Raw genomic sequence first — 15,556 nt, 5'->3', positions numbered from 1 at the left:
GAGAGCAGAAAAATGTTGTAATCAGTAAATTCAAAACTAACAATATGAAGTGACACAAAGTTTTTTTTTTCTTCATTCATGAATCCAATCCTAGACGACCCGGAATGTGTGGCACTTGCTAGTTACATCATGACGTGTGACGTTGGAGAGCCACATCCCAGATACAGAGCCTGCCAACCAGTCTTCCATAAGGAAAACAAGATTACGCCCCTGCAGAATAGGAATCATTTTTAACAATGTTACACAAACTAGGAAGCGAAAAATGAATATATGGCCTCAGAAACCCTAAAACTCATACTCCAATCAGGCCAAGAAATAGTTGGAAAAAATTTCAGTCATAATCCAGATCACAAGATAATGATATTAAATAATTAACACACAAACCAAACCTCGGGACATGATGAAAATAAGCACACAATATAAATTAGTTTTTAATAGCATAGAGAGGAAGAAAGGGTTGCTGCTGAGTTAAAATACATATGTATAATTTTTTCCACCTGTCAGTTTCCTTAAACAACCAGAAGGGGTAAATAAGGGTCCCTATTGTTTTTCATGATTTTTAAGGCGATTTTTTCCTGGCTTGTAATGGTAGCATATTGTCGAAGATGAAGGGGGCAGGGAGACTGCTACTTTATAGCCAGAGTTATTTTGCAGATGTTTATTTCTTTACAAAAAAAAAAATTAATCTTAACTCACACAAACTCTTGGAAAGTGTCCCAGGCGCTGGGGGCTGAAAGTGGAGCTCTTCCAACCAGCCCAGATTTCACATTTTTCAAGTCAACCCGTGTGTCTTAAGTCAGCAAAAAGCTGATGTTCAAGTGAGTAGCATTTCAAGATAAGAAAACCTCCCTGGGATGAGTTAAGGGAGTTGGAAAACTTCTAGTAAGCGATAATTTGGTAAACAGAGAGAGACAGCTAGGGCAGTGACTTTCACTTTTTGGCTCAGGAGGCAGTGTCGTGGCTGCCTATAAACAGCATCGGGTTCTGTTCAGAGTGGAGCTGATATGTTATCCGTCTGGAGGATGTCAATGTCCTGCTTCTGTATAAGCAGACTGAACTTGTGTGCATATGATGGGCACTGATGTCAGATGAATGTTTTGCCTTAGTGAATTTTAATCAGAGAATGAGATGGATTGATGAGATGAGCTTTCTGATGGGTGACACAAAGCCTTTAAGGTCCTTTGGTTCAGGAGGTGGCTTGGACTTTGTCTTTGTTGAATTTTTACATTTCCCTCCATGTCTGTCTGAATTTTCTCAGGGTAGTTTTGCTTCATCCCCTTTTCCAGAAGAAGTGTTGAACATACTGGATTAGATTGATTGGCAATTTTAGATTGACCCATTACAAGTATTTAATGGCGAATGGGTCTTGCAACGGAATTGTTTTCTGTCTAACCCCTAATTCGACCAACATGAGTTTCGACCCAGATCCTAAAATGGAAAAGTGGGATTAGAAGATGAATGAGTAAATGAATGAACTGTATATTGGAGTAAAACCCATATGACAGCAATTAAACCAGTAAGAGCATGTATTAACATCAGCGTGTATGACTATCAGCATGGAGGCAGATTTAAATAAACTTACACGCAAAGTCAGCTTCAGTGATCATTGTGGTGATCCTCCCTTTTAAAAATGAATGCCAGAGGAAAAACGATTTTTTATGAACAAAGCAAAATATTGTTCTTGTCAGGGCTCATTTACTGTGCTATTTATATTTGGAACGGGAAGTTAATAATAAAAGTAATTCTTTCATTTTTTTAATTCCCACATAATGTTGTATGGTGTCACAGAGTCTGCTCTGTAAGCAGGATGCCAGTCATACCACAGCAAGTAAATGCAGAAAAAACAGTCTTTGGATGGTGCCAAGAAACTCTTCAAAATGCAGGAAAAACTCACAAGCTCTGCATAAATGGCACTCTAGCCTGAGGTTTTGATATGACATATTAGACCAGCTGGGACATTCTGCAGCCCAAACCATAAAGAGGGAGGTAAGAATTCCATGTTAACTTACCTATGAAATTCTTTCTGGATATAATGCATTGTGAGGGAGTGTCAATTACGTCACTAGATAGATAGATAGATACTTTATTAATCCCAAGGGGAAATTCACTACGGCCATGTGGCCCGATTTCCCGGGCTGATCCAGCTCATAAGATCCTCATTGTTGGGGACCTGAGTGGCTGGATCAGGCCAAGGGGTCACCCACATAACACCTGGCTGCGGCAGATAGAGGGTCATTTCCGGAGGGTGGGATTGGGCCGCATGTCTGCCTGGGGGGTTGCCAACTGAGATCCCGAGCTGTTTCGTTGTGTAGTGGGTGTAGCAACGCACTGTACCAGTGCATGCTCCCCAACTTGACTTGACTTGACTTGACTTGACTTGTTATTTTTTTGCCACACTTGATCATTTTTGTTCTTAAGGTCTGGAAGAATGTCAAATTCAAATTTACTTTTAATTACTTCTCACACATGCATGTCAGAGGATGCCCTCGCGGTCTTGATCAGGGTATATGATAGCCCTCCAGGGTGAGAGGGGCTCTATCACTAACATTCTCTTTTCCTTTCCTCCCTGCAGTTTCGAGAAACCCCCCAGTGAGGACACTTAGCCACGCCCCTTCCAGTTAGTCTGCTATAAGAAACCAGGCTGCCTAGAACGAGGTGTCTTTTACGATCCGATGGATGGATGGAGCTCCTGTGAATCAACCCTTATTTCTGCAGCTAAGATCCAGATATCATTGCTTATATTTCAACTAAGGGCTGGCTGTACAATGCCAAGAGGTGTTTCTCTTATTGGACTTATTTTTGATTAAACAGGATGTCCAGGTTGATGTCCCACCTTTAATCCTTCCATGACCTATTATTCTTGCACCAGGCCACATACTATATATATATATATATATATATATATATATATATATATATATATATATATATATATATATACATATGTGTGTGTGTTTGAGGCTTATTAATTTTTTTTCTTATAGCTATGTGAACATCTCTCAATGCTATTTTAATATTTAATGGTGGCTTCTTTCTTTGGGCAATTCTTATTATTATGTGACTCACTGTTGCTATGGGGCATGTTTTCAAAAGTGATGTCATTGATGCAGTAAAATTTAAACTGGTGTTCTGTATCCTTATTTGTCCAAGTTTGTGGATACTGTACACATTTCTCCAATGTTTTGTTTTCAAATATGAGATTTGGGACTGTTGTTGTATCGTTTTATTATTGTTTATTTAGGGATTTGAAATTGATTTCATGTTTTTTTATTATTATTATTTGACTGCTATTTTGTTCTGTCATTTTAGTTTCATTTTGACTTCCTGGCTTTTTCTACTTACACTTCCTGCACCCGTATCCTGGGCCATTCTAAATCCCATCTCAAGTAGTACAGAGTGCTTGATCCTAACCAGTCAGGTTTCAAGAATGATCAATCCACAGAGACAGTTCTACTTACCGTTATTGAAATGTTACAGCTGGCTAGAGCTACCAACACATCATCTATCCAAATCCTACTAGATCTCTCCTCAGCTAACCATCAGATCCTCCTTGCCACACATTCTGGCCTTGGCATCACTGGGACTGCCCTTAGGTGGTTTGAGTCCTACCTCTCGGTAGATTCTACTGTATGTCCTGCTTAGTAGAGATGTCAAGGGTGCAACAGGCAAGCCTGGGACTGCCCCAAGGATCAGTACTGGAATCGTTCCTCTTCTGTCTATACACCTCCTCACTAAGGCCTACCGTACTATCCCATGGTTTCTCTTATTAGTGCAATGCCGAAGATACTCAGCTATACCTAAGTACCATACAGTATCAGCTAGAATCTTTGCATGTCCCATCCCACTGATACTTCAACTTGGATGAAGGAACACCATCTCCATCTCAAATCAGCAAAAACGGACATTCTTGGTATCCTTCTATTCAGCACCCTATCTCTGTTCAGCTTGGCACATTATTGCTAATACTGGCCAAGTCTGTCCACAACCTTGGGGTGGTAATTGATGACCAGATATCATTTATTGACTATGTTTCTACTGTATCTTGGTCTTGCAGATTCAATTTATACAACATCAGCAAGATCAGACCATATCTGATGGAGTATAGAGCACAATCCCTTGTCCATGCTTTGGTTTTGTCTGAACTATTGCATCTCTCTGCTGGTAGGAGTACTGGCATTTGTCACCAAGCTAGAGCAGAAGATTCAAAATGCAGCAGCATTTCTGGTGTTCAATGAGCCAAGACGAACACATATCACACCTCTTTCAGATCCACTACATTGGCTCCCTGTAGTGGTATGTATTAAGTTTAGTCCTTAATGCTTGCCTACAGAGTAATCAGAAGGTCAGCATGTACAGTATGCTTATGGAAACACTTGTGGAGCCTATGCTCCTTTATGCCCTCTAAGATCTGCTAATGAACAATGTTTGATGATAACACCTCTGCGTGGTATCAGATCTCAACATAGACGCTTTTCATGTATAGCTCCTCGCAGATGGAATGAGCTGCCCACCATTTCAGATTCTGACTCCCTCAATGTGTTTAAGACGCATTTGAAGGCCCTCTAGTTTGGTACATTTCTGTATAACTCTTATTAGCTGTTAGGCTTTTGTAACCTAGGAATTGTAACTTTCTTGCATCTTGTTCTGCGCTCTTCATTTGTGATCAAATTTGAAACTTTGTCCTGTAACACTTGACTGACATTTACTCGATTATGTTGACCTCTTTTGTAAGTCACTTTGGATAAAAGTGTCTCCTAAGCAAATAATTGTAAATTACTTCTCTTTGCCTTTTTTTCTGTCTGTGGCAGAACAGATCTGTTCTAAAAACCCTTTTGCAAGGCTTTGTATGACTTCCTAGTTAGGAACTCTCAGATCAGTACTTTTCACTTTGATTGTTGACAGATATTTGGTTGTCTTGTTGGCATCAATCAAGTCAAGTCAAGTCAAGTTGGGGAGCATGCACTGGTACAGTGTGTTGCCGCACCCACCACATGACGAAACAGCATGGGATCCCGGTTGGTAACCCCCCAGGCAGACATGCGGTCCAGTCCCACCCTCTGGAAATGACCCTCTATCTGCCACAGCCAGGTGTTATGTGGGTGACCCCTTGGCCTGGTCCAGCCACTTGGGTCCTCAACAATGAGGATATTACGAGCTGGATCACCCTCGGAAAAACGCGCCACATGGCCATAGTGCTGTAACTGATACTCCCTCACAATGCAGGTAATGTGCCTCATTCGGGTCACCATGAGCAACCGCTCATTCGACACAAAGTCATACCAATGGTACCCAAGGATTTTCCAGAGAGACACAGTACCAAAGGAGTTCAGTCTTCGTCTCAGGTCACTGGATGGCATCCATGTCTCGCAACCATATAGCAAGACAGGAAGCACCAGGACTCTAAAGACTTGGATCTTCATCCTTTTGCATAGATATTGGGAGCACCACCCACCCCTTTCCAGCGACCTCATGATCCCCCATGCTCTCCCAATCTATCTACTGACTTCATAGGAAGAGTCACCAGAGACATGAATGTCACTGCCAAGGCAAGTAAACGTCTTGACAAGGTCAACACTCTCTCTGCAGACAGACACACTGCTGATGGCTGTGCCCAAGAGATAATTAAAGGCCTGGATCTTGGTTTTTATCCAGGACACTCGCAAGCCCAGACACTCAGACTCCTCGCTCAGTCTCTCGAGAGCCCCGATCAGAGCCTCCATTGATCATCAATATCAGGTATCAATCTTCATTTTATTTTTGGATTACTTTTTGTCCTCTTTTCAATTTCCCCTTTAACTGCCAGACTTTATCTAGGACAGAATAAGACATTATGTAACATTACACACCTTGGTGTATTTGCACCATATGATCGAGCAGTGGAAGGGTATCAGTCAGCAGAGAGACAGCCAACACTGGGTCTGAAGAGCCAAAGCAGTTATGGCTTTTATCTTAGTCAAACCATCTAAATGACTAAATTATGCTTTATGTTACTCAATTAGATTTCTGCTTTTACTGTTTTCCATTCATTTTGAGGATTAAAATGGCTCCAGAGTGTGAATTAAAGCAAATGCATTTACTACGGTTGCACCTTTAATTAATTCACTACCTTTCATTGTCGTATTTTTATTCTAAATTACATTTAAAGCTGGAAATCTGCAAAATCATCCATCTGAATCCAAACACAGGGGTCTGCTGGAGCCAATCCCAGCCAACGAACCAATCCCGGGCCGGGAGCCTACCCACCACAGGACACACACAAACACACACTAGGGCCAATTTAGAATCACCAATCCACCTAACCTGCATGTCTTTGGGAGGAAACCCACGCAGACACAGGGAGAACATGCAAACTCCACGGAGGGAGGACCCGGGAAGCGAACCCAGGTCCCAGGTCTCCCAACTGTGAGGCAGCAGCGCTACCCACTGTGCCGCCCCTGCAAAATCATGTACTTTATAAATGACAATGAATACTGGGGACTATGCCTTCTTAAACATCTTCTTCATTCTCTTTCAACAACTGAAGCAAAAAACAATCAAAATAAGCAGACCATGCAGACAAAATCACAAAATGCAGTAGACAGATGAGGTGTGAAATTAGGCAAAACTGAGCACTTTGTCTCTCAATTTAAAAAGTCTGTTACAATAAATATGTGGCAGTCTAGGAGTTACCCATTCCTATATAAGCACAAGCCTTTACATGTACTGCTGTGTGAATATGAAGTGATTATTTTTTAAAGTTTCATGAGAATTACCACTTGTAAGGGCTTGAAGCTCACCTACAGACTACACATTCTCTACTTAATATACGGTATTAGACTATCAATATTCCTTTTATTTTTTAAAGCTTCTGAAAGTCAGTCTAGCAGTTATCTTATATACAGTATAAACGTCTATGCATCGAAGTGTGTATGTCTGTCCGGCCCCAAAAGTGAGAGGTGGAGTTGGGGTAAGGGTTCCACCTCCGAGGAAACAGAAAACTCGCTTAGCCGCTAATAACACAGAGTACTTCCTTTCAATTACCTGACATCAGTTTTTTTTCTGATGATTTCAATAGTTTCCAGGACCCCAGGCTTTTTACAGCTCAGGCTTACACAGTTAGTTAGTAAATATTATACTGCTGTATAACTGCCTGAGAATTATTTTTAGGATTGGGGAAACGCCAGAAGATGATAACACAAAGCTGAGAGTGAAACCAGGTGTATGCAGAGGTCAAAACAAAGAATCAGATGATAATGAAGCAAGAAGTTAAAGGAATAAAGCAAGTATGGAAGGCAGGGATAAAACTAAAAAGTACTCCATGAGTAAAAGCTGACTAACACCAAGAACAGGCATTTTGGAAAGATTTTTGGGATGACAAGCATTCGGCTCACCCCTGAATTTATACCAAAAGTAAAGTAATGTCAAAGGCTATGATGAATATGAACCTGTGATATCTGAGAACTACATAACATGAAAATATACAAAAATAAAGGAAACAAATCTGAACGGAAAAGAGAAAAATCAAAAAGAGAAAAACTAAGACCTTCAGTGTTACGAACACATAGAGGAAGATACGACCATTATGATAAATGATATTCAATCATGACAATATAAATAACATAAGATAAAATGCTTTAAAGTATGGTCTTAGTGTCCATAAATACAGGACCGTGTTTCATTTTATGTGTAAGTATTGTTCATGTTCAAGTTTCTGGTCATAAATATACACTGTAGTATAATAAAATTCTTAGCTGCATGTCTCGTCAGAAAGTTAGTGTGATACAATACCAACAAAAGAACACATACTTTCACACAAAAAGCACATACTGAATCCAAACATATATACAATTACATAAACTATTTATATGCAAGTACACATACTGATTTTTTATTATGACTGTTTGTTTAGTAACCTTATGACCTGTGGGTAGAAAGTGTCCCTAAACTTAATAGTCTTTTACCATTTGCAGAAGAGAGGTGTGAGAAAAGTGACCATGAAGGAGGGAGGAGGTCTTCAATAAGACTCTTTGCTTTTCTATATATCCTGGACAGAAGGCAAGTGGCTGCCAGTAGTATTCTTTGTTGACTTTACTACCCTCTACAGTGCTTTACACTTTTGACCTGAACAGGTGCCATACCAGGATTTTACGCAGTGAGGTTGGACTTATCTGTGCACCTGTAGAAGTTTATGAGAGCAGATGGAAAAATGTGAGCTGTCATCTGTTTGACAGAGCACTGCACATGTGGTATCAAACCACAAGAAAACACAAGAAAGTAACTTCGGTAACTGGAAATATACTGTATAATGTGGAGACAATGCAAAAATGTTTGTTCATCAACTTTTTTATCATACACATTCATTACACTCTGAGATATTCTGAGAGCTTTGGTTGTAACCTTGTCCTATTACACTTGTCCCCAAAGAGTCCCCAGACTGATGCTACTTAAAAATGTTAACCTCTTTTGTAAGTTGCTTTAAATAAACAAATAATTTTAAATGTAAATTATACAGGGTGCCACGCATGTATGTCTGAGGGTCACTTTCCAGTCTCATTTGAGGAACGCACTACCACTCCAAGACACCAGAGGGCATGATCACTAACTCTCTTATCACCACCCGCAGCTCAGAGAAGATGCCCACTGAGAGCAATTGACATGGTCCTTTCAAGTTTGTGAGTTTCATTCAGGAGATGAGTTGCCAACATTATGGAGCTCCGACCCTGTAACTGGACTCATCTTCAGAGCCTATCGAGTCAAAGCCAGTGACTCAAAGTTAACTCATCGTGCTATCAAGTGCCACATTATTTTCAATTCCTTTTGTTTGCAAGTAAACGGGGTGATCTGGCTGGAACCCCAACATTTCTTTCAAGTCGTGTCCTACCCTCAACCAACAACAAAGATTACAAAATTCAGGAGCTTATTCCATGTATATCAAGGGTCATCCAGTAAGTTCAGATCTGGATGGCCACAGTGGCCATGTATTTTTGTTCCAGTCCAGTTTCATACTCAGAAGTCAATTACTAATGCTGAAGTAATGACTGATTCATTTTCATTAACTCACTTGTTTAGATCCCCCAACTCTTATTGGCTTCTCCTAAACAGTCCACTCTGTTTCTACCTTTTTCTGTGCATGACAGATGAACCAGAAGTCGGCTGTCTTGGTCCCAATTACCCCTTAATGTGTTCCTCATGAATTATCTATTTTTATAAAATATGTGGAATGAAATGGAAGAGAAAAAAGTGAAAGACTGAAAATTACTCCTTCCCTCCTGGGCACAGATCATTTGGATTGTATCCATGGAAAGGAAGAATCTGCAATATGACTTGAGGTGACAGAATATAAAAAATAACAATCCATAAAATGAAATAACAATTTATGTTATCTGCAGACAATTACAAAATTGGATCAGAACAAAATCTGCAGCCAGTATAGCCAAAAGTGAGGATTCCTGAGCTACATGCAAGGTGAATTCTTGTACCAGCTCACTGAGCACATTCACACCTATCGACATTAAAGTCAAATTTGAACTTGACATGCATCTCCCCATAAAGGAAGAGAAAACTACAGTACTAGAGAAAACCCACATGAAATCTAGCACAGAAATGTGCGTCCCTGGAACTGTGAGACAGCAGTGTTAACGTCTGAAGAACTATTTTCAACATTGACTTTGGGAGGGTTTCTTACTATTCTGTACTACATGTACTGTATTATTCTTGTGTTTAAGCTTTCTAACAATGTCTACAGAGTTCACTGAAAGTTATATTTTAAATTTGTTTTTAATACATTTGCAGACTTCTACTGTACCTCCTCTTCATTTTTTATTTACACTGTCACTGCTTTGTGGAACTTCTTAAAATTCTTCACTAATGCCTAAATCCATCCAGTATCCAACCCACTATATCCTAACACAGGGTCACGGGGGTCTGCTGGAGCCAATCCCAGGGCACAAGGTAGGAAACAAACCCCGAACAGCTGGAGCACCCGAAGGAAACCCACACAGACACGGGAAGAACATGCAAACTCCACGCAGGGAGGACCCGGGAAGTGAACCTGGGTCTCCTAATTGCGAGGCAGCAGTACTACCCACTGTACTACCCACTGCGCCACCGTATGCCTAAATCAGTTTTCTAAATCCAAATCTTCCAACAAAGAGTTTCCTAGAGCCAGAACTTGTTTGTTCACTCATATTCACAATGTGTCACACTAGATAAAAATTTCAATCTGCTTTTCTAAGAAAGTGAAACTGCCAAATAATTGAATGCTTCAGTCCATTCATTCATTTTCCAGACCCACTTTATCCATAGCAGGAATTTGGAGCTGAGAAGTCTATTTAGGTTATGTCAAGTACAACCAACCTTAATGTCCATCATGGGCCAATTTACAATGCAACTAAACTTGCACATCTTTAAGAACTGAGAAGGCACCCAAGAATGAAAGAGAAAGTCGACAAATTCCACACAGGCTGAGAATTGAAGCCATGTCTCCGGAGATTTAAGACTGCATATTAATCACCGTGCCACTGTAATGTCCTTTTGTGAACGTTACCATATATGTTAAAGACCGATTCTTTGAGTTTTGTTGTATTGTCACATGGACAGAGTGCAGTGAAATTCTTTACTTGCATGTCCAAACAAAATGTCAACACACATCATTGTACAATTACAAATTAGTTTGTATGGAAATCATTGAGTTTGCAGGAATACAGTGTGTCTATTTGGGATGAGTGTATGTACTGGATGGGTGTCAGTGAGTGGGGTTTTCACGCATGGTTAGAAGGTATTGCAGTCAAATGTGTGAAAGCGGGTGTATGGTACAGAAACAGGGTGTGTGTAATAAGGAAATAACTAAGGAGCTCGAGTGTAGTCAGAAGGCTGCACACAGATGTACCCAATGCTTGTAATTTGTTAAAACATTAGGTAAATAAGCACATTTTATCAAATCTTCTTGAGTAGCTGTATTGGGCGTCATGCCCATATGCAGTGGGGACAGCTAAAGGGCCCTAGTGACTGCAATTCAACCACCACTCCAAGGGTTGGTGCTGTGTCCTAATGCCCCTCTCTCTTGATGGCTAGGACATTTTCGGTGTCATTTCTGGTGTCCATCCACCTGGACCCAGATCTTTGTGTAAGAAGGTCCCAAAACTAGAAGCTCCATCATTCTGGGACAGTACTGTTTGTAACTCACCACATTTGTACAGAAGACTCCATAATATTTTACATGCTTTTTCAAATCTTACTGCCTCTTTACCATTGCCCTATTAACTGTTGCAAGGAGGAGATGCAAATTGATACACAGTGAAACGTGTGCCTAAGTTCTGCAGTTTTCTGCCTCTAGTTATTAACTGTTGAGCTTAAAGAGGGAGCAAGTCCAATTTTACTGATAATGTCTATTGGTTTACCTTTACATTCTCCGACCCACAGTTCATCATAATCTAAGGTAGCATCTTCCCTTTACATTTAGGCAAGGGATTTTCCAATGTTTTGTTTCTTAAATTATGACTCATAACCATAGCGGTAACTGCTTTGGCGCAATCAGGTCCACCACAGACAACAGAGAGAATGAGACTGGCTCAGTGAAGAGGATGTTCACTCTGATGTAGAACAGGCACAACTATTAAAACTGAAGGTGGCCCTCAGTCACCTGTCCATTCTATTCTCAAATTAAGATTTCCTGCTAATCTGCAAATATGATTATGACCAGATGTTCAAAGAAAATAAACTAAAAGTTAAAAAGTAAGCATTCTGTGACATTTTTAATCCTTTTATGCAGTACAGCTTGCTTCAAGATGCCCTGCCAAATCTAAAGCCATGCTTACCTTGTATAGTTTGTCCTTTGAGACTGACCGGAGACAGGAGCCCAGGTGGCAGAGACAGCGATGAGACAGAGGCTCAGTGCGAGGAGGGCTGACATGATTCCCTGTGGAGCATAGGTCGAGAGGTTCAGTCGAGAGTCTGAGCGCTCCAGTGAAGGCAAACTGGTGTCTGCTTTACCCACCAAATCCAAGAAAGAAGAGAGAGTGAGAGGGAGGGAGTAACAGAGCAGAGGAGGGAGGAGGGAGGAACCAAAGCTGTAATTACTAGCAGATGGATCTGTGCACCCTAACTAAGAGTCCAAGTGCAGGGGGATGGGGTCTAGGAAAGAAGACACAACATTTCCAGAGCCAAGAAAACTCCTTATCTCACTTTGAATAAGTCGTTTCCTGAACTTCTCAGGTCAATGATTGAAGTTAGGCATTCAACAGAGAAAATTTGCAGACAGAAACAACTGTCAAAAAATGTTACTAAAAATCATTTATACTTACTGTATTTCAGATCCTTAAAGCTGTCACAACAAGAACATCCCGATCTCTAGGGAACAAATGTTAGAGAAATTGCAAGTCCAGGGCTAAACATAGCACCACTCGAGCCATCTCCACATCTTTCTTAGACTACAGTGATCAAATCTGCACATTTCTGATGCTGGTACTGCCATTGTCCTTTCTACTGAGGTCAGCAGTATCATTTATATATTGCCATGCCATCTCTTCAGGTGCAGGACCAGAGGTTTTTATATCCTCCGGGTTCAAATCAGTGGCATTGGCCCTCATCCTCCAGGAAATGTCGATGCTGTGCAGAAATTAAAAAAGTGGTAAACTTGCCTCAGTAATTTAACGAATTGTTAAATTGTTTACAGTAAACACAACCTAATTTAGCAGAATCAGAATTTTCCAATTTTCCATGGTAGGCTCAATGCAAACCCTGATGTAGAAAAAAAAATTGGGGGGGATTTTGTGAAATTTTCTCTGTGCCTGGCACCAGTATTCCATTTCCAGGGTGCTTGGGAAGGCCCTTCAACCATGAAGTTGTCTTGGGTTACCTTTGCTAATGTGTGCACTGCACAGTCTTATATTTTCATTTCTGCTTTGGGGTCTGAAGACTGCAACCCTCTTTAAGTGATCCATTGACTGATTTTTTGTGATGCAATTTACAGAGTGCATGAACTTGCACATCTCACTATAACTGAGTAGCCATCATCATTATCATGAATGATATGAATTTCCCATCTAAAAATTGGAAATTTATAAATATTCATTTGTATTTCTGCTTTCAATGTTGATTATTTGATATTGATATTAAGATAGTATAATAAAATAACAGAGACAGACAGAGTGTTGGAGCAAACCCCAAATAATTGAAAATATTTAATTTCCAAAGTAAAGACCATGAAGACGCAAAATCGAGAAAGAGGTGGGTGCAGCTGGATGAACACCAGAAGTGACGGTGGTGGAGGAGAGCTGTCAATCTTCTGTTCTGCAGAGGGAGAAAAAGAGAGAACAATATCACGGAGTGGCATCCCCTGGATTGGTGGAGAATTACCATCACCTGAGCCTTTAAACTGGATATGCACTTGACAGTAACTTTTAATAATTTAATTTGGTGTTTGTGCTCTATGACAACATGTTCATAGATATTCATTGTGTGTGATTTTTCTGACATTATTTGGCTGACTTTTTATCATCAAGCTGGTGGCCTAAAAAACTGTGAAATTCAGCGTCTCTCCCTTGCTCCATTAAGCAAGGTTTACTGGAGGGACTCAACTTCCCTGGTTGCCCTCCAACACTGCTGCCACTCGAATATTCTGTTGCACTTTCTATGAGGCTCCATTTATCAACACATCCATGTTGCTGGCTCCACACACTCCTCACTTCGTGTGAGAACGGGGCATAATTTCTAGATTCAAACAATTCAGGGCTCAGATGCTAGAAGACAATGTTGACAAAGCTAATGACCTGAGGCAATTTTTTAATAGATTGGCCAATGACAAGTCCACCTCTGACCATCAATATGGACTGTCAATAACTGAAGGCTAAGTAAGGAGACAACTGAGGAAGCTACACCCAGGAAAAGCCATGGGACCAAATGGAGTCATAAATAAAACACCAGGTCATGTCACTTGCAAATATCCTCATATTTTTCTGCAATTATCATGTGTATTGATAAGGTTGAGACGGAGTATAGGAGTCAGGTGGAGAAGATTGTTTCTTGGTGCAAAGAGAATTGTCTGCATTCTAATATCAGCAACACCAACGAACTGGTTATTGACTTTTGGCATGCCAAAGAGCCCCTACATCTGGTCACTGTTCAGGGAGTGGATGTGGAGAGAGTACATCACTATAAGTACTTGGGGGTCCACATCAATTATAGGTTGGACGGGTCTAGTAACTACAGTGCATCCGGAAAGTATTCACAGCGCATCACTTTTTCCACATTTTGTTATGTTACAGCCTTATTCCAAAATGGATTAAATTCATTTTTTTTCCTCAGAATTCTACACACAACACCCCATAATGACAACGTGAAAAAAGTTTACTTGAGGTTTTTGCAAATGTATTAAAAATAAAAAAACTGAGAAATCACATGTACATAAGTATTCACAGCCTTTGCTCAATACTTTATCGATGCACCTTTGGCAGCAATTACAGCCTCAAGTCTTTTTGAATATGATGCCACAAGCTTGGCACAGCTATCCTTGGCCAGTTTCGCCCATTCCTCTTTGCAGCACCTCTCAAGCTCCATCAGGTTGGATGGGAAGAGTCGGTGCACAGCCATTTTAAGATCTCTCCAGAGATGTTCAATCGGATTCAAATCTGGGCTCTGGCTGGGCCACTCAAGGACATTCACAGAGTTGTCCTGAAGCCACTCCTTTGATATCTTGGCTGTGTGCTTAGGGTCGTTGTCCTTCTGAAAGATGAACCATCTCCCCAGTCTGAGGTTAAGAGCGCTCTGGAGCAGGTTTTCATCCAGGATGTCTCTGTACATTGCTGCAGTCATCTTTCCCTTTATCCTGACTAGTCTCCCACTCCCTGCCGCTGAAAAACATCCCCAGAGCATGATGCTGCCACCACCATGCTTCACTGTAGGGATGGTGCCTGGTTTCCTCCAAACGTGATGCCTGGCATTCACACCAGAGAGTTCAATCTTTGTCTCATCAGACCAGAGAATTTTCTTTCCTTCAGGTGCCTTTTGGCAAACTCCAGGTGGGCTGCCATGTGCCTTTTTACTAAGGAGTTGTCTTCCGTCTGGCCACTCTACCATAAAGGCCTGATTGGTGGATTGCTGCAGAGATGGTTGTCCTTCTGGAAGGTTCTCCTCTCTCCACAGAGGACCTCTGGAGCTATGACAGAGTGACCATCAGGTTCTTGGTCACCTCCCTGACTAAGGCCCTTCTTCCCCAATCACTCAGTTTAGATGGCCAGCCAGCTCTAGGAAGAGTCCTGGTGGTTTCGAACCTCTTCCACTTACGGATGATGGAGGCCACTGTGCTCATTGGGACCTTCAAAGCAGCAGAAATTTTTCCGTAACCTTCCCCAGATTTGTGCCTTGAGACAATCCTGTCTCGGAGGTCTACAGACAATTCCTTTGACTTCATGCTTGGTTTGTGCTCTGACATGAACTGTCAACTGTGGGACCTTATATAGACAGGTGTGTGCCTTTCCAAATCATATCCAATCAACTGAATTTACCACAGGTGGACTCCAATTAAGCTGCAGAAACATCTCAAGGATGATCAGGGGAAACAGGATGCACCTGAGCTCAA

The 15,556-nt window shown here is 41.0% G+C and overlaps 1 protein-coding gene across 1 annotated transcript in view; it reads right to left on the bottom strand.

Moving 5' to 3' along the window:
• pcolcea (procollagen C-endopeptidase enhancer a) overlaps positions 1-11,994 on the bottom strand; it is a 115,233-nt gene extending 103,239 nt beyond the window's left edge. The window contains exon 1 of the mRNA XM_028799033.2: positions 11,796-11,994. Within this exon, the coding sequence (XP_028654866.2) occupies positions 11,796-11,890 (95 nt within the window). The 5' untranslated portion in view covers positions 11,891-11,994. The remainder of the gene's footprint in view (positions 1-11,795) is intronic.
• Between the last annotated feature and the right edge of the window lie 3,562 nt (positions 11,995-15,556).

Source organism: Erpetoichthys calabaricus, chromosome 3, assembly GCF_900747795.2.
Source record: "Erpetoichthys calabaricus chromosome 3, fErpCal1.3, whole genome shotgun sequence".
NCBI classification, from domain to species: Eukaryota; Metazoa; Chordata; class Cladistia; order Polypteriformes; family Polypteridae; genus Erpetoichthys; species Erpetoichthys calabaricus.
This window is presented reverse-complemented; position numbering and strand designations above follow the sequence as displayed.